General features: G+C 48.4%; 1 protein-coding gene across 1 annotated transcript in view; it reads left to right on the top strand.

Annotated features, from left to right (window-relative positions):
• LOC135057136 (uncharacterized) overlaps positions 1-27,222 on the top strand; it is a 352,772-nt gene that overhangs the window by 167,728 nt on the left and 157,822 nt on the right. The window contains exons 9-11 of the mRNA XM_063963032.1: positions 21,817-21,871; positions 22,057-22,164; positions 22,261-22,358. Of these exons, the coding sequence (XP_063819102.1) occupies positions 21,817-21,871; positions 22,057-22,164; positions 22,261-22,358 (261 nt within the window). The remainder of the gene's footprint in view (positions 1-21,816; positions 21,872-22,056; positions 22,165-22,260; positions 22,359-27,222) is intronic.

The following is a 27,222-nucleotide window of genomic DNA, read 5'->3' as shown; positions in this document are numbered from 1 at the left end:
AAGAAAGAACTCGATTTTCTCGGAATGTAGAGCTCCTACTGTAAGTAGTACAGGAGGTGTACGGAGAGAAATAATCCCATTAGACAGCGGACTCCCATCTAAGCCATGCATGGTGACACACCTACCCAAAGGTAACTGAGGAATGCCTAAGGCCTTAGCCCAAGTTAAATCCATAAAGTTTCCTGCAGCTCCACTGTCAACAAAAGCCGACACCGAAGAACTGAGGCTGCCAAAGGAAACTTTAACTGGGACTAAAAGGGAGTTATTCGAGGAGATAAGATGCAGACCTAGGTGAACCCCCTCACAATTCACCTGGTCAAAGCGTTTCCCGACTTGTTCGGACAATTACGAGCAAAATGTCCCTTACCCCCACAGTACAGACAAAGACCAGAATTTTGCCTTCTGGCTCTTTCTTCAGGAGACAGCCGGGAGAGACCCATCTGCATGGGCTACTCTACGTCTTCAGGAATGGAATATACACACGGAGTTGACCTTACAGGTGCTCCTTTTTCAGCCCTCCGCTCTCTGAGACGACGATCAATCTTAATAGAAAGCTCCATGAGTTTATCGAGAGTCTCAGGAGCGGGGTACTGAAGGAGACTGTCTTTTAGAGACTCAGATAAGCCGAGGCGAAACTGACTGCGCAGGGCTGGGTCATTCCAGCCACAGTCGTTCGACCAACGGCGAAACTCCGTACAATAAACCTCCGCAGGATTTCTACCCTGTCTGAGAGCGCGCAACTGACTTTCAGCGGACGCCTCTCTATCAGGGTCATCATACAAGAGCCCTAAAGACTCAAAAAAAAAGCATCAACTGACAACAATGCCGGATCCTGTGCTCTTAAACCAAATGCCCAGGTCTGAGGACCCCCCTAGAGCAAAGAAATAATAATCCCGACCCGCTGAGATTCAGTACCCGAGGAAGTCGGTCTTAAACGAAAATAAAGTTTACAGGATTCTTTAAAATTAAAAAACTCTTTTCTATCACCAGAAAAACGGTCAGGCAAATGCATCTTTGGTTCAGGGACTACCCTTGGGGAAGCTCGCAAAAGATCTTCCTGCGACTTCACCCGAAGAGAAAGATCCTGAACCATCTGAGTAAGTTCTTGAATCTGGCTGACTAAGAGCTGACCAGGATTTGGCCCTAAACCTGTTGGATTCATGAGGCCGATAAACTCTTCACAAAACTGAATGAGAAAAAATTAAACCCCGTTTAATTTTAAGTTTTGGTATGGCCGGTAATAATGTTATGATTCCAGCACTCTGGTCAGAGGAGATCTTATGGCAAGGACCGGAGCACTGGAACGGAATGCTGGGGAAGGGAGCAGGACAGGAAAATAGCCCCTGGCGCCCTAACTCTGTTGTCTCACCCGTGTTGTCAGAAATCCCCTGTGAGACTATGGTTTCTTGAGCCCTTGGCAGCCACGTTTGAAGGGCGGATTATGTCTGCCCAACTTCGATGCCCCCCGGTCTTAATGAGAGACAAAGGGAAACACGAGACAGGGTGATAACAAGAGGCCCTCTAACTAAACAACCAGGCCAGGGGCTAAGCAAACTCAAAACTATAATATGTGCGGAGAAACCGCCAAGGAAAAGGACAACCAAAATATCCACTTGTCCAATTCTCCTACCCGGCACCGCCGAGTACCAGAGAGGACTTGTGGAAGCGGAACCCTCCGCAAATGCTCCAAACACAAAATATAAAAGGTAAAGCGGCTGAGCCGCAACACACGGCAGAGCCGCAACTCACGAACACCACTGGATATAAAACGGTGATCAGTCAGGACTCCAGGGACGAGATGGTAACTCCCGAGTACAGGACTTCTGAGGACTGGAATGACCGGATACAGCAGGACTGGAAACAGACTCTCAGCAAACAAAGGCAGCATGCAGGAAGCTATTACCGGCGTCTGTGAGAAGCCCTGGGAGTGTACTTAACAGGGAGTCCTCCAATCAGCTGTTTAGAGGCTGATTGGACTAAATGCCGTGCAGCTGCCTTGCTGCACGTCCAGAGAACAGGTGAACGCATTAAATCCTAAAACCCAGCAACGGGGAACGCGGTCCGCCAGTGGCGTCCCCGTTGCTAGGGTCCGTGCGGCTTCAGCGCGCCCGGCGTCTAGCGTTGCTAGGGAGCCGGCGGCTCTACGTGCACGGCGTCTCTAGTTGCTAGGCGCCGGGTCACGCGGACAAGCGGACCCCGGCGCCTAACACACATAACAAACCTCGCTGACTCCTTGGGCCGCTGCTCTTCAACCTGAACCCTGGCTACAAAACGTCCACCGCTTGTGCAATTGGATCCCATTGCGGACTTTTTCCCTTTTTACGCAATCCCCAATGCACAATACGAATAGACGGTGAAAGTTCTTAGAGCGCTTTCACCCACTCCTTCTCCGCTGAGTACCACGACTCACTCCAATAGTGACCACCGCGTACCCAGTGAGGTCCCTATCTGGTTTCTATTTACTGGAAGTGTTAGGAGTGACTTACCTATTCCAGTGAATATACACCGCTGGAGATTTTCCTGAGAGAGACCAGTGAAAACTCCCTATACACTTATACATAAATCACGCTTGCGTATGCTCTACACAGCACCACTGATACCGCGATTCTACGCAAAAGCTCATAAAAGGGGTATCAAGTTGCGCTGTATATATCGCACCCACAAACGCGCGGTCCAATCGTACAGCGTTTAGGTACTTGTTACCTATCTGCCGTACGACCACAGGTCGATGTACAAACTGCGACCCTCAGCCCGAAGCGTAATACAAAAATACCTTTTTACTTCAATACTTCGCAATACTATGCACTATCGCGCTCCTCTGCAAATCTCCTCACGATTTGCATATTAAACCTTATACTAACGTGAGTCAGCCGCCTCACGCCACCAAGCCTCCACTTACTTGATGTACCACACGACGGGATCCCGAATTCCCTGGGTTCGAATATCCACTCACTCCTACGTTCGCTCACTCAAATACACTTTGTTTTTCTGTATAGAAAATTTGGATTCATTCAGGTTGGCAGCTTTACCCCCAGAGGCAATAAAAAAAATTCTTTTTATACTAATCTGCTTTAGAAACTGGGCAGTTTTGTGCTATTGTAGCGTGGCTACTGTCCCACCTTTAAACTAAATGAACTATCGTGTGTGTCACTGGCCTAGACTGAGGGTGTTGTGAACTCGGGGACTCTTCCGATGGTTGGGAAGAGGAACCACAACTGAGCAGGAAAAGGGGAGGCCTAATATAGGACTTCCTCATACAGGACGCTGACAATGGAGTTTGATGAAATATTGAAGAGTTTATTGTAGGGAAAACAACTTAGAGTCAAATGACAAAAGAGGTAAATGAGGGAAATGTCCAGACCCACTGAAGGGTTTTATGAGCAGGATTTGAGATGCTGGTAACTGGAGAAACTGTGAGTAATGTTTAAAAGTCACTGATAACTTATAAATGATGATAAAGGCACAGGTGGAAAAGAACTTGTAAGCGGTGACAGAGACGCTGATGATGTGAAGAACTGAAGTGCAGGGGTTTTAGACGCTGTTATTTTGTAGAACTTGTGAACGGTGACTGAGACGCTGATGATGTGAGGAACTGAAGCGCAGGGGTTTCAGACGCTGTCAATTTGTAGAACTTGAGAACGGTGACTGAGACTCTGATGATGTGAGGAACTGAAGTGCAGGGGTTTTAGACGCTGTTAATCTGTAGAACTTGTGAATGGTGACTGAGACGCTGGTGATGTGAGGAACTGAAGTGCACGGGTTTTAGACGCTGTTAGTTTGTAGAACTTGAGAACGGTGACTGAGACGCTGATGATGTAAGGAACTGAAGTGCAGGGGTTTTAGACGCTGTTAAGTTGTAGAACTTGAGAACAGTGATTTAGGCCCGCAGCCACGCTGATTCCTAGGAGCACTGGTGACTGGATCACGGAGAGATATACCGGCCGCTGAGTACACTGGAACTGGTGCAGCGGACTGGCAGACTGGAAATGCCGGAGACACTGGAGTACAACTGCAGAGATCCTTGCCGGGAACAAGAGCGCTGGCATCTACGTCAGGGAAAGACGATACTCAGGCACTGAGGCTCCGTCCGGCGTCTGACTGTAAATTCCCCGCCACCGCTGGATTGGCGGAGCAGTCTGATGAAATCACCCGCCCCCCCCCCCCCCCCCGTCCACGTGAAGCCGGGTGTCATGGCGGCGTCCATGCCCCGGAGAACCGCCGGGAGCCGCGCCAGCCAGACGCCGGAGCCCGCGGCCCACCGAAGGCAGAGGCCGCAACACCAACCAGCAGACACGCAGGGGTAAGCGCGGTGAACGCCGCCTCTGGTGTGTGACAGTACCCCCTCCTCCAGGAGTGGCCCCTGGACACTTTCCAGGTTTCGTTGGATGTCTGGAATGGAACATCCGCACCAGTCGGGGAGCTGTAACCTCAGTAGCTTTGGCCCAGCTCCTTTCCTCGGGGCCAAAACCTTTCCATTCCACCAAATACTGCAGATTCTTGTGAAGATAGCGAGAATCAAGTATAGCTTTGATCTCAAAGTCCGTACCCTCTTCAGCCTCTGCAGAGGTTGGCCTTGGGGACTTGGAATGAAACCGGTTCAAAACAAGAGGGCGAAGAAGAGAGACATGGAAGGAATTTGGTATCCGGAGATGGGAAGGCAATCCCAATTTGCAGGCATCCGGATTCAAAACTTGTAACACGGGATAAGGACCAATGAACCTTGGAGCGAACTTCATAGTGGGCACCTTTAAACGAAGATTGCGGGTAGAGAGCCAAACCCTGTCACCAACCTAGTATTGAGGAGCTGCCCGTCGCTTCCTATCCGCAAAGAACTTATAGCGAGCGGAAACTCTCTTGAGATTGGCATGGACTCGACTCCAGATTTGACTAAAATGCCGGAGGGTAGAGGCTGCAGCAGGAACTTCTTCTGGAGGACAAATGGGTAATTCTGGAACTTGGGGATGAAATCCGTAATTAATGAAAAATGGAGACTCACCAGTCGAGGAGTGATATAGATGATTATGGGCAAACTCGGCCCAAGGCAACAACTCCACCCAATTGTCTTGTGAGGGGGAGAGGTAAACACAGAGAAAAGTCTCTAGATCTTGATTGACGCGTTCAGTTTGCCCATTGGTCTGTGGATGGTAAGCAGATGAAAACTTGAGTTTTATTTGTAGAGCCGTGCAGAGGGCTCTCCAGAATCTTGCCGTAAACTGTACCCCTCGATCCGAGACTATTTCCAGAGGTAACCCGTGCAGACGGAAGTGTTCCCGAATGAATAACAAAGCCAACTTAGAAGCTGATGGTAATCCGGTCAACGGAACAAAATGTGCCATCTTAGAGAATCGGTCGATAATCACCCAGACGGTGTTATGACCCTTAGAAAGAGGCAGTTCAGTAACAAAATCCATAGAGATATGAGTCCAAGGCCTCTTAGGAATGGACAATGGGTGCAACAACCCCGCAGGAGGTAGACGAAGAATTTTGTGCTGAGCACATTGAGGACACGAATTGACATATTCTTGAACGTCCCTCTTCATAGTGTCCCACCAGTAAGATCGTCGTAGAAATTCCCACATTTTTTGAACTCCCGGATGGCCAGAAAACTTGGAAATATGAGCTCACTGTAACAATCTTGGTCGAAATTTAGCTGGCACAGACATTCTTCCAGGAGGAGGACCCAACGCAGTGGGAGCCGCAGAAATAGAGACAGGACTGAGGATCAACGCCTTTTCAACGGAATTCTCCTCATCCGAAACCATTATGGAACGGGATAGGGCATCCGCCTTGGTGTTAAGAGTTCCAGCCCGGTACTTAATGACAAACGAAAATCGAGCAAAGAAGAGCGCCCATCTTGCTTGATGGGGATTCAAGCACTGGGCCGTCTTAAGATACAGCAAATTCTTGTGATCCGTGAAAATCGTAATCAGGTGTTTAGCCCCTTCCAAAAGATATCTCCATTCCTCTAAGGCAGATTTTATTGCCAACAGTTCTTTGTCTCCAATGGTGTAATTTAATTCAGCAGGGGAGAATTTGCGAGAATGGAAACCACATGGATGTAACTTCCCATCTGAAGCGTATTGCGAAAGTACGGCACCTATGTCTACCGTAGAAGCATCAACCTCCAGAAAGAATGGTTTTAGAAAGTCTGGTTGCTGAAGCACCAGAGCGGTCATAAAGGCTGCCTTCAACTGGGCGAACGCTGCTACAGCTTCAGAGGACCAATGGCTTGGGTCATCCCCCTTCTTGGTTAGGGCAGTAATAGGCGCCACAATAGTAGAGAAACCCCTTATGAACTTCCGGTAGTAATTTGCGAACCCTAGAAACGGTTGTACTGCTTTCAAGGAAAGAGGCTGAGTCCAGTCCAGAATAGCAGAAAGTTTCTCCGGATCAATACGCAACTCCGTACCTGAAATAATGTAGCCCAGAAATGAAATAGAGGGGACCTCAAAGGTGCATTTGGAAATCTTGCCGTAAAGATGGTTCTCTCGTAACCGAAGGAGTACCTCCTTAACTTGAATTCTGTGCTCAGTGAGATTCTTCGAAAATATCAGGATATCATCCAAATATACCACCACATTTAGGTATAACATGTCCCGAAAGACTTCATTAATGAATCCCTGAAAAACGGCGGGGGCATTGCTGAGGCCAAACGGCATTACCAGGTACTCTTAATGCCCGTCCCTAGTATTGAAGGCCGTCTTACATTCGTCCCCTTGTCGGATACGTATCAAGTTATAAGCTCCCCTTAAATCGAGCTTAGTGAAGACTCGAGCTCTGCAAACCCTATCGAAAAGCTCCGTGATGAGCGGCAGGGGATACTTATTCTTAATAGTGGCTTCATTTAGACCACGATAATCGATACATGGCCTCAGGCCTCCGTCTTTTTTCTTCACAAAGAAGAAGCCCGCTCCCGCTGGGGAAGTAGAGGGGCGGATGAATCCCTTCTGCAGATTAGACTTGATATATTCTGACATGGCTTGAGTCTCAGGTACTGACAAAGGATAGGTACGACCTTGTGGTGGCATTTTCCCCGGAATAAGCTCAATAGGACAGTCCCAAGGTCTATGCGGTGGTAACTTATCGGCCGCCTGTTCCAAAAAAACATCTGTAAACTCCCGATAAGCCTCTGGAATCTGCTCTACATCCGACTTGGACGATGCACGAAGCGGGTACACAGGAGTAAGACAATTCGAGTGACAGAATGGACTCCAAGAAATTATCTGTGTCGACCTCCAGTCGACGTGAGGGCTATGAACCTTGAGCCAGGGAAGACCAAGGACGAGGTTGTGAGACATCTCCTGAATCACAAGGAACTCCAGATGTTCTTGGTGCAGAGTTCCCACTTGCAGCTTGATTGGCGTTGTATGACTTGTAATCAGAGCATTAGGAATTTGGGTACCATTAATAGCAGTTATCGTAATTGGTCGTTCGACCGGCTGTAACTTCAAACCCAGATTCTGGGCGCAGGAAAGGGAAATAAAATTCCCCGCAGCTCCTGAGTCCAACAGTGCCTTAACGGTTTTGACTTCAGATTCAGAAAACAGAGATACAGAAAGCAGACAGTCCACTGCCGGAGAAGATTGAGAAACAACCCCTAGCTTGACTTCTCCAGAACAAGCTAGGACTGCCCGTTTCCCGGGCGAGACTTGCAAGACTTGAGGAAATGATCCGCGGCTCCACAGTAGAGGCAAAGTCTACCCTCACGCCGACGCTGACGCTCTTCTGGGGACAGCCGAGACTGATTAATCTGCATGGGTTCGTCTGGACTGGAATTAACTGTTTGCTTAGAAGGAAGAGATCAGAGTCTCAACCGGTCTGACCGACTACGTTCACCACCTCGTTCCTGCATACGAAGATCCACCTTTACACAGAGTGAGATCAACTGTTCCAAGGAATCTGGCAGATCTCTAGTAATCAATTCGTCTTTTAAACGATCCGAGAGCCCGTTCCAAAAAGCAGCCCGAAGGGCATCATTATTCCAGCTCAGTTCAGAAGCTATAGTTTGAAAGTGAATTACATACTGTCCCACTGTACGAGAGCCTTGTCGAACTCGGAGCAAGTCAGCTAAGGCAGCAGTCGTCCGGCCAGGCTCATCAAAGATCCTTCGGAACGATGTAACGAAGTTGGTATAACTAGAGACTAACGGATCTGATCGCTCCCACAACGGTGACACCCACTGCAACGCTGAACCCTCAAGCAAAGAGATAATGTATGCCACTTTAGACCGATCAGTAGGGAAGTTATGTGAGAGGAGTTCGAAGTGTACCTCACACTGATTGAGGAATCCACGGCAATTTTTCGGATTACCGTTATAACGAGGAGGAGTGGGAAGCTGAAGGCGTGACCTGGTTCCAGACAACGTTCCGTTGCCAGATACAACCACTGGTGCGGATACTGGAACTGGAGCTGGGACCACTGAAGCCAGCGAAGTCTGGATTTGATCCAGCCGGCCAGATAACTCCTGGAGATAATGCATCACCTGATTCTGTGCTGCTTCCTGACTCTGTACTCAGAGAACCAGGTCCTGCATGGTGCTTGCCTCTGGGTTCCGATTCCCCGGGTCCATGTGGCCTGAGTATACTGTCACTGGCCTAGACTGAGGGTGTTGTGAACTCGGGGACTCTTCCGATGGTTGGGAAGAGGAACCACAACTGAGCCGGAAAAGGGGAGGCCTAATATAGGACTTCCTCATACAGGACGCTGACAATGGAGTTTGATGAAATATTGAAGAGTTTATTGTAGGGAAAACAACTTAGAGTCAAATGACAAAAGAGGTAAATGAGGGAAATGTCCAGACCCACTGAAGGGTTTTATGAGCAGGATTTGAGATGCTGGTAACTGGAGAAACTGTGAGTGATGTTTAAAAGTCACTGATAACTTATAAATGATGATAAAGGCACAGGTGGAAAAGAACTTGTAAGCGGTGACAGAGACGCTGATGATGTGAAGAACTGAAGTGCAGGGGTTTTAGACGCTGTTATTTTGTAGAACTTGTGAACGGTGACTGAGACGCTGATGATGTGAGGAACTGAAGCGCAGGGGTTTCAGACGCTGTCAATTTGTAGAACTTGAGAACGGTGACTGAGACGCTGATGATGTGAGGAACTGAAGTGCAGGGGTTTTAGACGCTGTTAATCTGTAGAACTTGTGAACGGTGACTGAGACGCTGGTGATGTGAGGAACTGAAGTGCACAAGTTTTAGACGCTGTTAGTTTGTAGAACTTGAGAACGGTGACTGAGACGCTGATGATGTAAGGAACTGAAGTGCAGGGGTTTTAGACGCTGTTAAGTTGTAGAACTTGAGAACAGTGATTTAGGCCCGCAGCCACGCTGATTCCTAGGAGCACTGGTGACTGGATCACGGAGAGATATACCGGCCGCTGAGTACACTGGAACTGGTGCAGCGGACTGGCAGACTGGAAATGCCGGAGACACTGGAGTACAACTGCAGAGATCCTTGCCGGGAACAAGAGCGCTGGCATCTACGTCAGGGAAAGACGATACTCAGGCACTGAGGCTCCGTCCGGCGTCTGACTTTGAATTCCCCGCCAACGCTGGATTGGCGGAGCAGTCTGATGACGTCACCCGCCCCTCTGTCCACGTGAAGCCGGGTGTCATGGCGGCACCCATGCCCCGGAGAACCGCCGGGAGCCGCGCCAGCCAGACGCCGGAGCCCGCTGTCCACCGAAAGCAGAGGCCGCAACACCGACCAGCAGACACGCAGGGGTAAGTGCGGCGAACGCCGCCTCTGGTGTGTGACAGTGTGGTTTTATTATGCGCACACAACCCTACGCAAGCTTGCGTAATTACGCAACCGTGCGTACCTCTATGCCACGTGTGCGGCCTTGCGTCACGTGCACGTTTTTGTACTCTGTCCTCACGTTCCGTACCACGTGTACCAATGTGCGTACGCAATAAAACAAATCCCACAACTTCTATAAATGTGAGCAATACTAACTATAATCGCTCACTTAACACAACACACAGTTTCTTTCTGTATAAACCTTTACAACCAGGCCAGACTGTGTTTGTGCTTTACACTTACTTCCTTAAACATTTATTTTAGTTTTAACTATATAGCAACAAATGTATCCGGTTTTACACAGATCTAAATGAATCTAGAAATCTGAGTCTTATGGCAACAATGTGAGAGGGTATACAAAGAGTATGGGTGCCTTTTGTTGTGTACGCTTTTGGCGCCAAAATTTTTTTCACAGATTTTGAAATAGCTTTTTTCCTGTTTACTTTACGGGTTCTACCAGCATCTCTACAAACCATATAGAGCAGACGTCATCTAATCAGCACACAAGTAGGGTTTTCAGTGCATCCATCGACCAAGAAAAGGTTACGTAGGATACTTTCTGTCCGCCCTTTTGCTGATAGATTAAGTCTGCTGTGACCTGTTAGGCTGTGAGTATGTGGAAAACCGGACGGAGCCCCCAATTGAGAATGCTGATTTATATACAGGAATGAAAAGCTATACCTTAAACACACTTTAAATACACTTTAACATGGAGCCGCTGCGGCCGCTACACTTAATCCTCAGCCTACGTACTTTTTACACCGTTAGCGTACAGAGTCCCGTACCGAGTACGGACTTTGCGCACGAACGCAGCGCTGGCTGTACAAAGTACACACAGCGCGTGCACACCCAATGATACACCGTGAACCCTCAACAGCTATGCAATGTGATAATAATACACTTTAAACCTTAGCAGGGAAAGGAAGACACGACACCAGATTGTAATTAAACTACTGGGTTCCGACACCACAGCGTATTATTACTGAAAGGGGGTTACAATAACAAAGCAATACAATACAAAAGAATAATGGCTACAGTCAATGATACATATTTGTTTGGATTTCGCCGCACTACCCAGTCTGGTCTTCCGTCATCTAGATAGATAACTTTGTTAGTCTTGTGTGACCAGGCCTGCAGCAGGCATCTTTTATACAATCTTCCAAAACTTAACACAATGGACACTGTAATCTCTTTGTCCATTGGACACAGGGATGGTCATTTACAGTACAGGAGAGGTCATAGGTCGGTTTGAATAGGTGGGCGATGTCTGTTCAAGATGCACTTGTGGGTGGTCTCCTCTGGGTTCCCGCTGCATACTTAATCTACAGTAAATACAGTTTATATCTATATTCTGCTCCTGCACATAACTATTCGCAGGAACATGCGATCTTCTTCAAACCAACACCGGAATATTACCCTTAAAATACCCTACATCTGGATACCAAACACCGCCTTATAACCTCGTTCTGTCCCCTCCTATCCTGTAAAGGTGAATCCCTTTGTTCTGTTACCATTTAAACTGCTGTAATTTACTGATGTGGTGCAGGCGGACTATGTGTACATTGTGCACTATTTGGATTAAATATGTAATGTGTTTTGATGGCTTTACATGCGTTCACAAACTCTACCGTAAATACTCATACCACGCGCTAATGCGCAGGACCGCGGGAGCAACCATACGCAAATTGCGGATATGTGCACGCACGGCAGAACAAGTACACGCGCGGAGGCCATCTGTGTGTAGTTTGTACGTGATGTGTGTACTGTGATATTTTTCGACTTTTACACCGGGTACCTATAACGGGACCACTGGAGGCAGACGGCGTTCCCCGTTGCTTAGAAATTAGTGTTACGTGCAGCAGGGCAGTGGCATTGAGTTTTGTTATTTACCAGCAGGTTTCCTGATTGGTGCAAGCACCAATATATTAACTTTCTTGTCACTCCCCAAACTGCTGGTTATAGTTCCTGCTTCTTGGAGATACTGCCGTTCCTTTGAACTCCTGTTCTAAGAAATTCTGCCTGATTCAATCCTGCAGTGTTCCTATCTGACACTGCTTCAGGTGCTGTGTGGATTTTCCACACAATCTATTGTTATTGCCTTTCCGTATCTTTGAATATTTCTTACTACCATTAGCCGTTCCTTTAGCTCACACACTGCCACTGCAACAGCTATGACACCTCGTTACCTTCCACCACACTCCATCTCCACTGCCGGGTTCACTACGATATGCTGGCGGTCGGGCTCCCGGCGACCAGCAAAACCGGCGCCGGGAGCCCGACCGCCGGCTTACCAACAGTGTGGCGAGCGCAAATGAGCTCCTTGCGGGCTCGCTGCGCTCACCATGCTACGGGCACGGTGGCGCGCTACGCGCGCCACACTATTTTATTCTCCCTCCAGGGGGGTCGTGGACCCCCACGAGGGAGAATAAGTGTCGGTATGCCGGCTGTCGGGCTCCCGGCGCCGGTATGCTGGTCGCCGGGAGCCCGACCGCCGGCATACTGAAGACCACCCCCACTGCCAATCCTCCGTACATTCTCACTGCTCTTTTGCCAGTACCCTGCACCAATATTAGATTAGTTCCATACACCTATTTAGTCTCCTCCTCTGACTGATAGCTCTGGTCGTCTCGGGGGTAAGCTTGTACTGTCACCAGTGGCGTAAATCCTGGTGGGCATCCCAGTACCGGTAGATGTATAAAGTCTTAAGGCTAGAAGACCAACTGTGTGTTACTCTACGAGTCTTACACCCAGGCGTCCAGAGCTATCGTCAGAAGATTGACTGTGTGTCAAGTTCTTCGTCGTGTCAAGATTCTCATCTCTCCATCAGTTCTCCGCCACATTCTGTCCAGGTACATATCTCAATTTATAACACCTACTCTCACCCTACAACAAACCCCTCTGGGCACATCACCACTTCTATTATCCACTCCCCTCTTATTAACACTCATGAGCTTTTTACTTACGTCTCTACAAGAACTTTGACATCCACAATCGAACACTATAAAAACCAAACACTCACAATCCCCCACCAATATTTATCTCTCTCTTCTGCTTTTATTAGCTGGTGACATATCAGCAAATCCAGGCCCCAACCACCTGCCCCACTCACACTCAGCGATTCAAAACCATATAGAAATCCATCTAATCTCATAAAAATCACATGTCTCCCATCACCCTTCAAGTCATTAAAATGTGCATTATTGAATGCAATCTCTGTATCAAATTAGCATCCATCCACAACCTCTTCATCTCTGACAACTTGAACCTGCTGGCTATAACAGAAACATGGCTCACACAATCAGACACATCCTCCCCTGTGGCACTGTCACACGTGGTCTCCATTTCACACACACCTCCAAGTCTGGAGGTGTAAAGGAGGTGGGGTTGGAATATTAGTGTCCCAATTTATCACATACACCGTTCTACCACTGGTTCTATCACTCACATTCTCATCATTTGATGTTCATTTTAGCTTGCTGCCTAGGTGTCATCCTTGATTCTGAACTGTCCTTTGTTCCCCACATTCAGTCTGGCTCTAAATCATGTTACTTGCATCTAAAAACATATCCAAATTTCAACCTTATCTTACACAAGACACAGCAAACACTCTCATTATCTCCCGCATTGATTATTGCAATAGTCTTCTGACTGGTCTTCCCAAAAAGAGACTCTAACCACTACAATCCATTCTAAATGCAGCTGTGAGGCTAATCTTCCTCGCTAGACATTCATCGTCTGCAGATCCGCTCTGTCAGTCCCTCCATTGGTTACCTGTATTCTACCGTATTCAATATAAAATACGTCTACTCACACAAAGGGCCATTAACCAAACTACACCAACATATATCTCTTCTCTTACCTCAAAATATCTCCCAGCCCGACCTCTCCACTCTGCAGAAGATCTGCGTCTCTCATCCGCACGGATCACTCACTCCCATTCACAATTGCAGGACTTTGTTTGGGCTTCACCCACCCTATGAAATGTCCTACCACACACAATAAGACTCTCCTCCAGCCTCCAAACTTTCAAGTGTTCCCTGAGAAATCACCTATTCAGTCAAGTCTATCAAATTCCAGAACCGCCCACATAACCTTCAGAAGCATTCATATCTAGTTACATCCTATCAGGACTGTCTTCGCAATCTGGTGGGACCACTATGCTATAGATAGCACCTACCCTTCAGTATCCTTCCTATTACCCTATAGAGTGTAAGCTTGTGAGCTTGTGAACACACTACTATTCAATGAGCAATTCCCACCACAATACTAGCCTCCTTACTGACCACTATTCTGACAGGCACCTCCTATTCATATACAGAAATCTTGGATTCTTCCATAGATCAAAATGCTAACAGCACTTCCAACTGGCCTATACAAACTTCAAAAAGTTCTGATAGGATGATTATGCTGTCCATCAAATAAAATCTGTCTGGTGATTGGCCAGTTACGCCTTTCATAAATAAGAGTCTGCTGCACCCTGCATTATAGTTACATAACTTCAGAGTCTGCTCCCCCTGCATTACAGTAATATGACAACACAGGCTGCTCCCCTGCATTATCGACATATGTGACATCAGAGTCTGCTTCTCCTGCAGCATAGTAATGTGACCAGGGCCGGCCCAAGCTTATTTTTTTGGGTAAGCAAATGTAAATTTTGTCGCCCCTTGATGTGATAAACTTTAGAAAGGGACAGCGTGCGCCTAAGGTCGCACTTTGCAAACAGAGGTGTGGTTTCACAAGGAAGGGGCGAGGCCATACAATAGTATGGGAGATGCAATATACAGGGAGATAGGTGATTGGGGAGGCAGGGATGACAGGGAGATAGTAGGTGATTTGAGAGGAATGGGTGACAGGGAGATAGTAGGTGACTGGGAAGGGCAGGGGTGACAGGAAGATAGTAGGTGGCTTGGGAGGTATGGGTGACAGGGAGGTAATGGATGACGGGGAGATAGGTCGCTTGGGAGGTATGGGTGACAGGGAGATAGTGGGTGGCTTGGGAGGTATGGGTGACAGAGAGATAGTAGGTGGCTTGGGAGGTATGGGTGATGGAGATAGTGGATGACAGGGAGATAGTAGGTGGCTTGGGAGATATGGGTGAGAGGGAGATAGTGGGTGACAGGGAGATAGTAGGTGGCTTAGAAGGTATGGGTGACAGGGAGATAGTAGGTAGCTTGGGAGGTATGGGTGACAAGAAGATAGTGGGCGACAGGGAGATAGGTGGCTTGGGAGGTATGGGTGACAGGGAGATAGTGGGTGACGGAGGTAGTGGGTGACATGGAGATAGTGGGTGGCTTGGGAGGTATGGGTGACAGGGAGATGGTAGGTAACTTGGAAGGTATGGGTGACAAGAAGATAGTGGGTGACAGGAAGATAGGTGGCTTGGGAGGTATGGGTGACAGGGAGATAGTGGGTGACGGAGGTAGTGGGTGACAGGGAGATAGTGGGTGGCTTGGGAGGTATGGGTGACAGGGAGGTAATGGGTGACAGGTAGATGGTGGGTGACAGGGAGATAGTAGGTGGCTTGGGACATATGGGTGAGAGGGAGATAGTGGGTGACGGAGATAGTAGGTGGCTTAGGAGGTATGGGTGACAGGGAGATAGGTAGCTTGGGAGGTATGGGTGAGAGGGAGATAATGGGTGACAGGGAGATAGGTGGCTTGGGAGGTATTGGTGACAGGGAGATAGTGGGTGACAGGGAGATAGTGGGTGGCTTGGGAGGTATGGGTGACATGGAGATAGGTGGCTTGGGAGGTATGGGTAACAGAGAAATAGTGGATGACAAAGAGATAGGTGACAGGGAGCTAGTAGGTGGCTTGGGAGGTATGGGTGGCAGGGAGCTAGTAGGTGGCTTGGGAGGTATGGGTGACAGGGAGATAGTAGGCGGCTTGGGAGGTATGGATGATGGAGATAGTGGGTGACAGGGAGAAAGTAGGTGGCTTGGGAGATATGGGTGAGACGGAGCTAGTGGGTGACAGGGAGATAGTAGGTGGCTTAGGAGGTATGGGTGACAGGGAGATTGTGGGTGACAGGGAGATAGTAGGTAGCTTGGGAGGTATGGGTGACAGGGAGATAGTGGGTGACAAGGAGATAGGTGGCTTGGGAGGAATGAGTGATAGGGAGATAGGTGGCTTGGGAGGTATGGGTGACGGAGATAGTAGGTGACTTGGGAGGTATGGGTGATGGAGATAGTGACAGGGAGATAGTGGGTGACTTAGGAGGTATGGTTGACAGGGAGATAGTGACAGGGAGATAGTAGGTGGCTTGGGAGTTATGGGTGACAGGACGGTAGTGGGTGACAGGGAGGTAATGGGTAACAGTGAGATAGTAGGTGGCTTGGGAGGTATGGGTGACGGAGATAGTGGGTAGCATGGGAGGTATGGCTGACGGAGATAGTAGGTGGCTTGGGAGGTATGGGTGACAGGGAGATAGTGGGTGACAGGTGGCTTGGGAGGTATGGGTGACAGGGAGATAGTGAGTGACAGGTGGCTTGGGAGGTATGGGTGACAGGGAGATAGTGGGTGATGGAGATAGTAGGTGGCTTAGGAGGTATGGGTGACAGGGAGATAGTGGGTGACAGGGAGACAGTAGGTGACTTGGGAGGTATGGGTGACAGGGAGATAGTAGGTGGCTTGGGAGGTATGGAGATAGTGGGTGACAGGGAGACAGTAGATGACTTGGGAGGTAATGGGTGATGGGGAGATAGGTCGCTTGGGAGGTATGGGTGACAGGGAGATAGTGGGTGGCTTGGGAGGTATGGGTGACAGAGAGATAGTAGGTGGCTTGGGAGGTATGGGTGACGGAGATAGTGGGTGACAGGGAGATAGTAGGTGGCTTGGGAGATATGGGTGACAGGGAGATAGTAGGTGGCTTAGAAGGTATGGGTGACAGGGAGATAGTAGGTAGCTTGGAAGGTATGGGTGACAAGAAGATAGTGGGCGACAGGGAGATAGGTGGCTTGGGAGGTATGGGTGACAGGGAGATAGTGGGTGACAGAGGTAGTGGGTGACAGGGAGATAGTGGGTGGCTTGGGAGGTATGGGTGACAGGGAGATGGTAGGTAGCTTGGAAGGTATGGGTGACAAGAAGATAGTGGGTGACAGGAAGATAGGTGGCTTGGGAGGTATGGGTGACAGGGAGATAGTGGGTGACGGAGGTAGTGGGTAACAGGGAGATAGTGGGTGGCTTGGGAGGTATGGGTGACAGGGAGGTAATGGGTGACAGGGAGATGGTGGGTGACAGGGAGATAGTAGGTGGCTTGGGACATATGGGTGAGAGGGAGATAGTGGGTGACAGGGAGATAGTAGGTGGCTTAGGAGGTATGGGTGACAGGGAGATAGGTAGCTTGGGAGGTATGGGTGAGAGGGAGATAATGGGTGACAGGGAGATAGGTGGCTTGGGAGGTATTGGTGACAGGGAGATAGTGGGTGACAGGGAGATAGTGGGTGGCTTGGGAGGTATGGGTGACATGGAGATAGGTGGCTTGGGAGGTATGGGTAACAGAGAAATAGTGGATGACAAAGAGATAGGTTACAGGGAGCTAGTAGGTGGCTTGGGAGGTATGGGTGGCAGGGAGCTAGTAGGTGGCTTGGGAGGTATGGGTGACAGGGAGATAGTAGGCGGCTTGGGAGGTATGGATGACGGAGATAGTGGGTGACAGGGAGAAAGTAGGTGGCTTGGGAGATATGGGTGAGAGGGAGCTAGTGGGTGACAGGGAGATAGTAGGTGGCTTAGGAGGTATGGGTGACCGGGAGATTGTGGGTGACAGGGAGATAGTAGGTAGCTTGGGAGGTATGGGTGACAGGGAGATAGTGGGTGACAAGGAGATAGGTGGCTTGGGAGGAATGAGTGATAGGGAGATAGGTGGCTTGGGAGGTATGGGTGACGGAGATAGTAGGTGACTTGGGAGGTATGGGTGATGGAGATAGTGACAGGGAGATAGTGGGTGACTTAGGAGGTATGGTTGACAGGGAGATAGTGACAGGGAGATAGTAGGTGGCTTGGGAGTTATGGGTGACAGGACGGTAGTGGGTGACAGGGAGGTAATGGGTAACAGTGAGATAGTAGGTGGCTTGGGAGGTATGGGTGACAGGGAGATAGTGGGTAGCATGGGAGGTATGGCTGACAGGGAAATAGTAGGTGTCTTGGGAGGTATGGGTGACAGGGAGATAGTGGGTAGCATGGGAGGTATGGCTGACAGGGAAATAGTAGGTGGCTTGGGAGGTATGGGTGACAGGGAGATAGTGGGTGACAGGTGGCTTGGGGGGTATGGGTGACAGGGAGATAGTGGTTGACAGGTGGCTTGGGAGGTATGGGTGACAGGGAGATAGTGGGTGATGGAGATAGTAGGTGGCTTAGGAGGTATGGGTGACAGGGAGATAGCGGGTGACAGGGAGACAGTAGGTGACTTGGGAGGTATGGGTGACAGGGAGATAGTAGGTGGCTTGGGAGGTATGGAGATAGTGGGTGACTGGGGAGGCAGGGGTGACAGGAAGTGGCTACGGCCAGCAACTTGAGGCTGCAGCTGCTCTTCTATATAGTTAACTCTATGGAACCACATTGGTCCCTATATGTCACATGTATGATTTTAGAGCCCACATTGTTAGTATCACAGCCTAAAAATATAAGTAATATTAAGTGCTCTGTAATGGGGCAAATGTAGAAGCTGGCTGTGCATAATATAATAAAGGCTGCCACCCTGCTCTATAGTAACATGATACCATAGGCTGCTCCTCCTGCATTATTGTAATGTGACACTAGATTCTGCTCCCCCTGCACTATAGTGACATGACACCAAAGGCTGCGCCACCTTCTCTATAGTGACGTGACACCACAGGATACTCTTCTTGCATTATAGTAATATGACACAAGAGTCTGCTAACCCTGCATTACAGTAACATTACACCACAGGCTGAACTCTTGCATTATAGTAATTTGACACATGTTGCTGCACCTGCCGTATAGTAATGTGACACAACAAGCTAATCCCCCTGCATTATAGTAACATGACACCAAGGTCTGCTTCCCCTACAGTTCAGTAATACCCCTTTCACACAGCCCAAAATTTCCCGGGTTAAAACACATGAACGCGCATCAACCCGGGAAATTTCTCAGTGTGAAAGGGTACAGGGTCAAAATCCCGGGATTTCTGTCCCTGCTTTTCAACCCTGCAATCGACCAGGGTTGGTCCTGGGATGTTCCCTGGAACCTGGACAGTGTGAATGGTGCAGGGACATGTCCCACCTTCCCGGGTTGCCTCTGCTGATGCTGATTGGCTATTCAGGGCACTTCCTGGTCTTGTGTTTTTTTCTGAGACGCCCATTTTCAGAAAATGCAGGGCCATCCCGGGTTCAGTATGAAAGGTGCAGACCCGGGATGTCTCGGCTCCCTGCATGAGCCCGTGGCAGAATTCCCGGGTTTTGCCCCTGCATTTCTGGTGTGAAAGGGGTATAATATGGCAACACGGGCTGCTCCCTCTACATTATAATAGTGTAACACCACAGGCTGCTCCCACTGCAGTACAGCAACATGACACCACAGACTGCTACTCCTGCAGTATATTAACTTGACTCCTCAGGCTGCTCTCCCTGCAGTAGAGTAATGTGACACCAAAGGCTGCTCCCTCTGCAGTATAGTAAGATGACACCACAGGCCGCTCCACCTTTGGTACAGTAAGGTGACGCCACAGGCCGCTCCCCTGCGGTACAGTGAAGTGACACCACCGGCCGTTCCCCCTGCGGTACGGTAAGGCGACATGACAGGCTGTTCTCCCTGTGGTACAGTGAGGTCACACCACAAGCCGCTCCACCTGAAGTACAGTAAGGTGACACCACAGGCCGCTCCCCCTGCAGTACGCTAAGGTGACATCACAGGCTGCTCCCCCTGTGGTAGAGTAAGGTGACACCACAGGCCGCTCCCCCTGCGGTACAGTGAGGTTACACTACAGGCTGCTCCCCCTGTGGTACATTAAGGTGACACCACAGGCCGCTCCCCCTACGGTACAGTGAGGTGACACCACAGGCCGCTCCCCCTGCGGTACATTAAGGTGATACCACAGGCCGCTCTCCCTGCGGTACGGTAAGGTGACATCACAGGCCGCTCCCCCTGTGGTACGGTAAGGTGACACCACAGGCCGCTCCCCCTGCTGCGGTACAGTGAGGTGACACCACAGGCCGCTCCCCCTGCGGTACAGTAAGGTGACACTACAGGCTGCTCCCCCTGTGGTACATTAAGGTGACACCACAGGCCGCTCCCCCTGCGGTACAGTGAGGTGACAGCACAGGCTGCTCCCCCTGCGGTACAGTAAGGTGACACCACAGGCCGCTCCCCCTGCAGTACAGTAAGGTGACACCACGGGCCCGCTCCCCCTGCAGTACAGTAAGATGACACCACAGGCCGCTCCCCCTGCGGTACAGTGAGGTGACACCACAGGCTGCAGTATAAGCCATAGCTGATATATAATAACACAGGACACTGCCCGGGGGGACATATTGGGGACAGAGCAGCACATTACTACCTGTTACTAATACAGTCAGGAGATTATTATATATCCCTCATTAGTCACATGACAGCCAGTGTTACTATGGGGAGGGGCGGGGCCTCCTCAGCGTCTCTCTGTAACCATGGTTACTGTACCTGCTGCTCCGCTGCCTATTATTCTACTGACACGCCCACCCCGCAGCTGTCCCCTCCCGCTCACCCCACTTCGGCCAATCGCATCTCACAGCTATCTCACCGGCTCCACCCACCCACTCTCACTCGTCAGTGCTGTGATTGACTCTCCGAGAAGCCAATCAGGCGGCAGAAAAACTCCGGACCTCATGTAGATAGCGACAGCTGCATCACACAGGTCATCACTAGAGTAAATAATTGTACCTATTATCAGTGTCCTCATATGGTGCGGCGGCCATTTTCCTGTAGTCTCTAATACATGATAACTTGTCATATCCTCTTGGAGTGACGCAGCGGAGGGGGCGGAGTAAGGGAGTACTCAGCCGCCATTTTGGAGATCATCATATACAAGAGGTAACATTCTATATGTTATTATTATATTGGGGAGAGGGGACCGTACAGTGATAAATGAGGGGGAATAACACAGCTCCCGCCACACACTGATATGTGGTATTATTATTATAGTGATCAATTCATTTCACAGTGAATTGAACAGCGCCGGTACTTAGTTCCCGGGGCTATTCAATTTAGCGCAAAGTGACCGCTGCTGCCAAGATTTCCTCTCACACCCCCGGAGAGATATGAGCAGAAATCTGACAAAAGTGCAGGCGTGAGGGCAGCACAATGCTGATTCCCAGCAGAAACAGCATTGCGCCGGCCAGTTAAGTCGGAGAATGGCCGTTCTCCCAACAAATCGCCCTGTTTAGTCCGGGAGAACAGACATTCTTCGATTTAGCATCACGCTGAATTGAATAGCCCCGGGAGCAAATTCGCTTTGATTTGGATTGACCCCATAGTATTTATTATTGTTATTATACAGGGGAGCAGCCTGTGGTGTCCTGTTTTTATTTTTGTACAGGTTGAGTGACCTGTGGTGTCCTCTTATTATTTTTATTATACAGGGGGATCAGCCAGTGGTGTTTTATTATTGTTATACTGGGGGTGCGGCCTTTGGTGTCCTGTTATTGTTGTTGTTGTTGTTGTTGTTGTTGTTGTTGTTGTTATTATTATTCTACAGATGGAGTGGCCTGTGGTGTCCTGTTATTATTATTACACAGGGTGAGCTGCCTGTGGTGTCTTGTTGTTATTATTATTAGTATTATTATTACTATACAGAGGGAGCAGCCTGTGCATTCTGTTATTGTTGTTGTTGTTATTATTATTATTATTATTATTATTATATAGGGGGAGCAGCCTATGGTATACTGTTATTATTATACAGGGGCAGCTGCCAGTGGTGTCCTGTTATCATAGATGTGGGCAGACCATTACCCTGTGACTATTAAACATCGGTATCAGATTATGATATTTTATGTTAATATGATGTTTATTTTATTATTTTAGATCTACACCCCCACCACTGCCTTGGCCACTCCCTTGACCTTGTCTTCACCTATCTGTATGCTATCTCTGATTTCTCCAACTCCCCCTTCCCCATCTTTGACCACCATCTTCTCATTTTCACTCTACCATCTCCTCCACTCCTCTTCACGCCAAAAATCCACCATTACCGGATGATATCTCGATAATCTTGATCCAGCTGTCCTGATCTCTTCACTTGATACCCTCCTCTCTCCTCCATAGCCTGCCCCAACCAGATGGTCTTCATCTACAACATCAGCCTCACCTACATGCTCAATTCCATTGCCCCATCTCCTGTGTCCCCCTCCTCTGCTACAAAACCCAACCCTGGTATTCCAAACTGACACTGTTCCTTCAAAATTGCTTGCGCACTGCTGAGTGCCTCTGAAGGAAATCTTGCTCTATGGCTAACTTCCTCTACTTTAGGTTCGTCCACTCCTACAGCTCTGCCCTATACCTTGCCAAGCAATCCTTTTTCCAGGAACTCTTCTCGTCTCAATCCTCCAATCACCGCCGTATGTTTGGTACTTTCAACAGTCTCCTTCGCCCACCCTGTCCTCCTCTTCCAACCTCCTTAACTACGACTGACTTTGCTCCTTTATTCTCTTACAAAATTGAGGCAATCTGTTACAAAATATCCCATCTCCCTGCTGCTGCCCAACTACCCCCGCCATCCACTCCACTGGTCAACCCACCTTGTTCTCTTTTCAACCCATCAGTGGCAAACAAGTCCACTCCCTCATCTTGTCTGCCCCTCCACCTGTCCCCTGAATCTCCTCCCCTCTCGCCTCCTCCGCTCACTCTTTGCCACTGCCTGCTCCCACCTTGCTAACCTCTTCAACGTATCTCTCTCCACCTGCACCTTTTCCCTCACCCTTCAAACATTCTCTTGTCTCACCTATTCCCAAAAAAAAAAACCTCCACCGATCTTCTCTGTTCCCAGTGGGGCTACTATATCGGAGGTATAGTCAGAGTCAGGACGCCAACACAGTTTAACAATCATTTATTTATAATATCATTGACAAGAATGAAAATATACTTATCCACGTTACTTAAGGCAGTTATACAGGATAATCAGAATCATAGCATAAGGTGAGGTCCCAGGGAGCCTCCTGTCGCTGTGTAGCGCCTAGGTCTTGTCAGTCACAGGAACCCTATTCTCAATCTCAGTTCCCAATAGAGACTGCCATCAGTCTGCCAAGTGTCAAAGTCGAAAAATATCATGATGCATATCCCTTGTACTAACCCCTCATGCACCCTGCTCGTGCACCTGTTCCCCCGTGCGTGCACATACCCGCAAGTTGCGTAAGATCGCTCCGGCGATCGTGCGCATGAGATGTGTATTTACGGCGGAGTTTGTGAGCGTGTAGTGTGCGACTCGATCGTAGCATATTTAACCCAAATAGTGCATTTTGTAGTTAATATTCCCCAAGACCATGTCAGCGAGTATGTTTAGTTTAAACGGTTCCTGGACAGAGAGATTCCTCTTTGCATGATAGGAAGGGTCAGATAAAGGTTGAAAGGTGGTGTCTAGTATCCAGCTGTAGGGTATTTTAAGAGTAACATTCCGATGTTAGTTAGGAAAGGATCGCTCGCTCCTACGTATAGTTATGTACAGAAGTTGAGTATGAGCATTAACTGTATTTGCTGTAAATTACACATGCGGCGGGAATCCTGAGGATACCTCCCACCAGAGCAGTTGGGGAAAGACACAGCCCACCTGTTCAAATCCACCTATGACCTTTGCTGTAATGTAGAGACACATCCCTGTGTCCAATGAACAATGAGATTACAGGTACCATTGTATTGTGAATGTATGTTGTGTATATAAAGACCACTGTTGCCTGGCCAGCTTCATGTCTCTGAAGGCTTTCTACCTGATAGCTGAGGACTGGATTCCCCACGTATGTATATTCTCTGTAGCCATTGTTCGTCTTATTCTCTGTTATTCTGTTAGATTTCTGTGTTAGCCTGTAGTGTATAACTTGTATTGTTTTCCCCTTTTTCTCTGAATAATCCACGGCAGTGTTAGAGCTGCTGTGGTTTTAACCAAACCTGGTGTTGTGTTTTCACTTTCCTGCAAAGGGCTCTCTTAGCGTCTTAATCGCTCAAACAGCATATACATTGTTAAGGTTTTTAAGCGTTACATCATTACAGTACAGGTTGAGTATCCCATATCCAAATATTCCGAAATATGGAATATTCCGAAATACGGACTTTTTTGAGTGAGAGTGAGATAGTGAAACCTTTGTTTTCTGATGGCTCAATGTACACAAACTTTGTTTAATACACAAAGTTATTAAAAATATTGTATTAAATGTCCTTCAGGCTGTGTGTATAAGGTGTATATGAAACATAAATGAATTGTGTGAATGTAGACACACTTTGTTTAATACACAAAGTTATTAAAAATATTGTATTAAATGACATTCAGGCTGTGTGTATAAGGTGTATATGAAACATAAATGAATTGTGTGCTCAGATTTAGGTCCCATCACCATAATATCTCATTATGGTATGCAATTATTCCAAAATACGGAAAAATCCCATATCCAAAATACCTCTGGTCCCAAGCATTTTGGATAAGGGATACTCAACCTGTATTTGACTACTAAGGTTTAGAGCATAAGCATATTCTTACTGTGTTTTATTAACAAGGTTTAAAGGTTATCAACTGTGTGTGCGCCCGCTGTGTGTATTCCGTACACTCAGCGCAGCGTGTGTACGCCAAGTGCGTACCACGTGCGGGACTCTGTACGCAAATAGCGTACAAAGTGCGTAGCACGTGCATGTGGTCTGGCGGCCATAGCGGCTCCACGGTAATAGTGTATAGCTTTATGTTTTAAGATAATAATTGACAATATCAATTGGGGAGCTCTGTCCGGTTCTCCTCATATCCGCAGCCTAGCAGGACAAGGCAGACTTTTATCTATCAGCAAAGGGCGGGAAGGTAGTATCCCCTGTTAGCCATTTTGTGGTCAGGGATACATTAGTGCTGATTAGATAAGCGTCTGCTCCGCTTGGTTTGAAGGGATGCTGGTGGGATCCGGAAGGTAAGAACGTAAAGCTATTGTTTGTTTGGTTTTAAATCTGTTAAATTTCCGTTTGGTGCAACTGCGCACGCAACACACGTAACACACGCACACACCTGTATTTCATTTGTGTATTTTTGCATATCTACCCTCTTGTTTGCCATTAACATTGATCACGTGCTGAGAAAATTTGTTGCTATTTTAGTTAAAAGTAAAGAGTAATATTTAAGGGAGTAATTGTAAAACACACGTAGCCTGACCCAGTTATAAAGGTTTATACAGGAGATACTGTGTGGTGTTAGTAAGCGATTATAGTTGAATATCGTTTACATTTATAGAAGCGTGTTATTTGTGTTACTGCGGGCGTATCCGGCCTTTGTACACGTGTCTTGGACAGCGTACGGGACTGCGTACGCAACGCAAAGGCCTACACACGTGGCGTGTTTACGCAACGTGCGTACAGATACGCCCACTAGATACAAATCACACAATAGCATTGTTTTAGTTTAGGCGATACGGTAGCCACGCGATAATAGCACAAAAATTGTTCAGTTTCCAAAATTTTAGTTTAAAAGATCCTTCCCTTATTGTGTCACCTCTGGGATTAGCCTGTTTTCTCTAACGTCCTAAGTGGATGCTGGGGACTCCGTAAGGACCATGGGGAATAGCGGCTCCGCAGGAGACTGGGCACAAAGTAAAAAGCTTTAGGACTACCTGGTGTGCACTGGCTCCTCCCCCTATGACCCTCCTTCAAGCCTCAGTTAAGATTTTGTGCCCGAACGAGAAGGGTGCAATCTAGGTGGCTCTCCTGAGCTGCTTAGAGAAAAAGTTTAAAGTAGGTTTTTTACTTTCAGTGAGACCTGCTGGCAACAGGCTCACTGCATCGAGGGACTAAGGGGAGAAGAAGCGAACTCACCTGCGTGCAGAGTGGATTGGGCTTCTTAGGCTACTGGACATTAGCTCCAGAGGGACGATCACAGGCCCAGCCATGGATGGGTCCCGGAGCCGCGCCGCCGTCCCCCTTACAGAGCCAGAAGACTGAAGAGTCCGGAAAATCGGCGGCAGAAGACGTCCTGTCTTCATTAAGGTAGCGCACAGCACCGCAGCTGTGCGCCATTGCTCTCAGCACACTTCACACTCCGGTCACTGAGGGTGCAGGGCGCTGGGGGGGGGCGCCCTGAGACGCAATAGAAATACCTTTTTTTGGCTAAAAATACATCATATATAGCTCCTGGGCTATATGGATGTATTTAACCCCTGCCTAAATTACAATAAAAAAGCGGGAGAAAGGCCGCCGAAAAGGGGGCGGAGCCTATCTCCTCAGCACACTGGCGCCATTTTTTCCTCACAGCTCCGTTGGAGGAAGGCTCCCTGACTCTCCCCTGCAGTCCTGCACTACAGAAACAGGGTAAAACAAGAGAGGGGGGGCATAAAATTGGCATATAAAGATATACAGCAGCTATATTAGGGAAAAACACTTATATAAGGATATCCCTGTATATATATAGCGCTCTGGTGTGTGCTGGCAAACTCTCCCTCTGTCTCCCCAAAGGGCTAGTGGGGTCCTGTCCTCTATCAGAGCATTCCCTGTGTGTGTGCGGTGTGTCGGTACGTTGTGTCAACATGTATGAGGAGGAAAATGGTGTGGAGGCGGAGCAATTGCCTGTGTTAGTGATGTCACCCTCTAGGGAGTCGACACCTGACTGGATGATCTTATGGAAAGACTTACGTGATAGTGTCAGCACTTTACAAAAGTCTGTTGACGACATGAGACAGCCGGATAATTAGTTAATACCTGTACAGGCGTCTCAAACACCGTCAGGGGCTCTAAAGCGCCCGTTACATCAGGTCGATACAGACACAGACACGGACACTGACTCCAGTGTCGACGGTGAAGAAACAAACGTATTTTCCAGTAGGGCTACACGTTACGTGATCACGGCAATGAAGGAGGTTTTGAACATTTCTGATACTACAAGTACCACAAAAAAGGGTATTATGTGGGGTGTGAAAAAACTACCCGTAGTTTTTCCTGAATCAGATGAATTAAATGAGGTGTGTGATGAAGCGTGGGTTTCCCCCGATAAAAAACTGCTAATTTCTAAAAAATTATTGGCATTATACCCTTTCCCGCCAGAGGTTAGGGCGCGCTGGGAAACACCCCCTAGGGTGGATAAGGCGCTCACACGCTTATCAAAACAAGTGGCGTTACCGTCTCCTGATACGGCCGCCCTCAAGGAACCAGCTGATAGGAAGCTGGAAAATGTCCTAAAAAGTATATACACACATACTGGTATTATACTGCGACCAGCAATCGCCTCAGCCTGGATGTGCAGTGTTGGGGTGGCTTGGTCGG

This window comes from Pseudophryne corroboree, chromosome 3 (assembly GCF_028390025.1).
Source record: "Pseudophryne corroboree isolate aPseCor3 chromosome 3, aPseCor3.hap2, whole genome shotgun sequence".
NCBI classification, from domain to species: Eukaryota; Metazoa; Chordata; class Amphibia; order Anura; family Myobatrachidae; genus Pseudophryne; species Pseudophryne corroboree.
The sequence above is the reverse complement of the archived record's forward strand: the minus strand, read 5'-3'. Positions and strand labels throughout refer to the sequence as shown.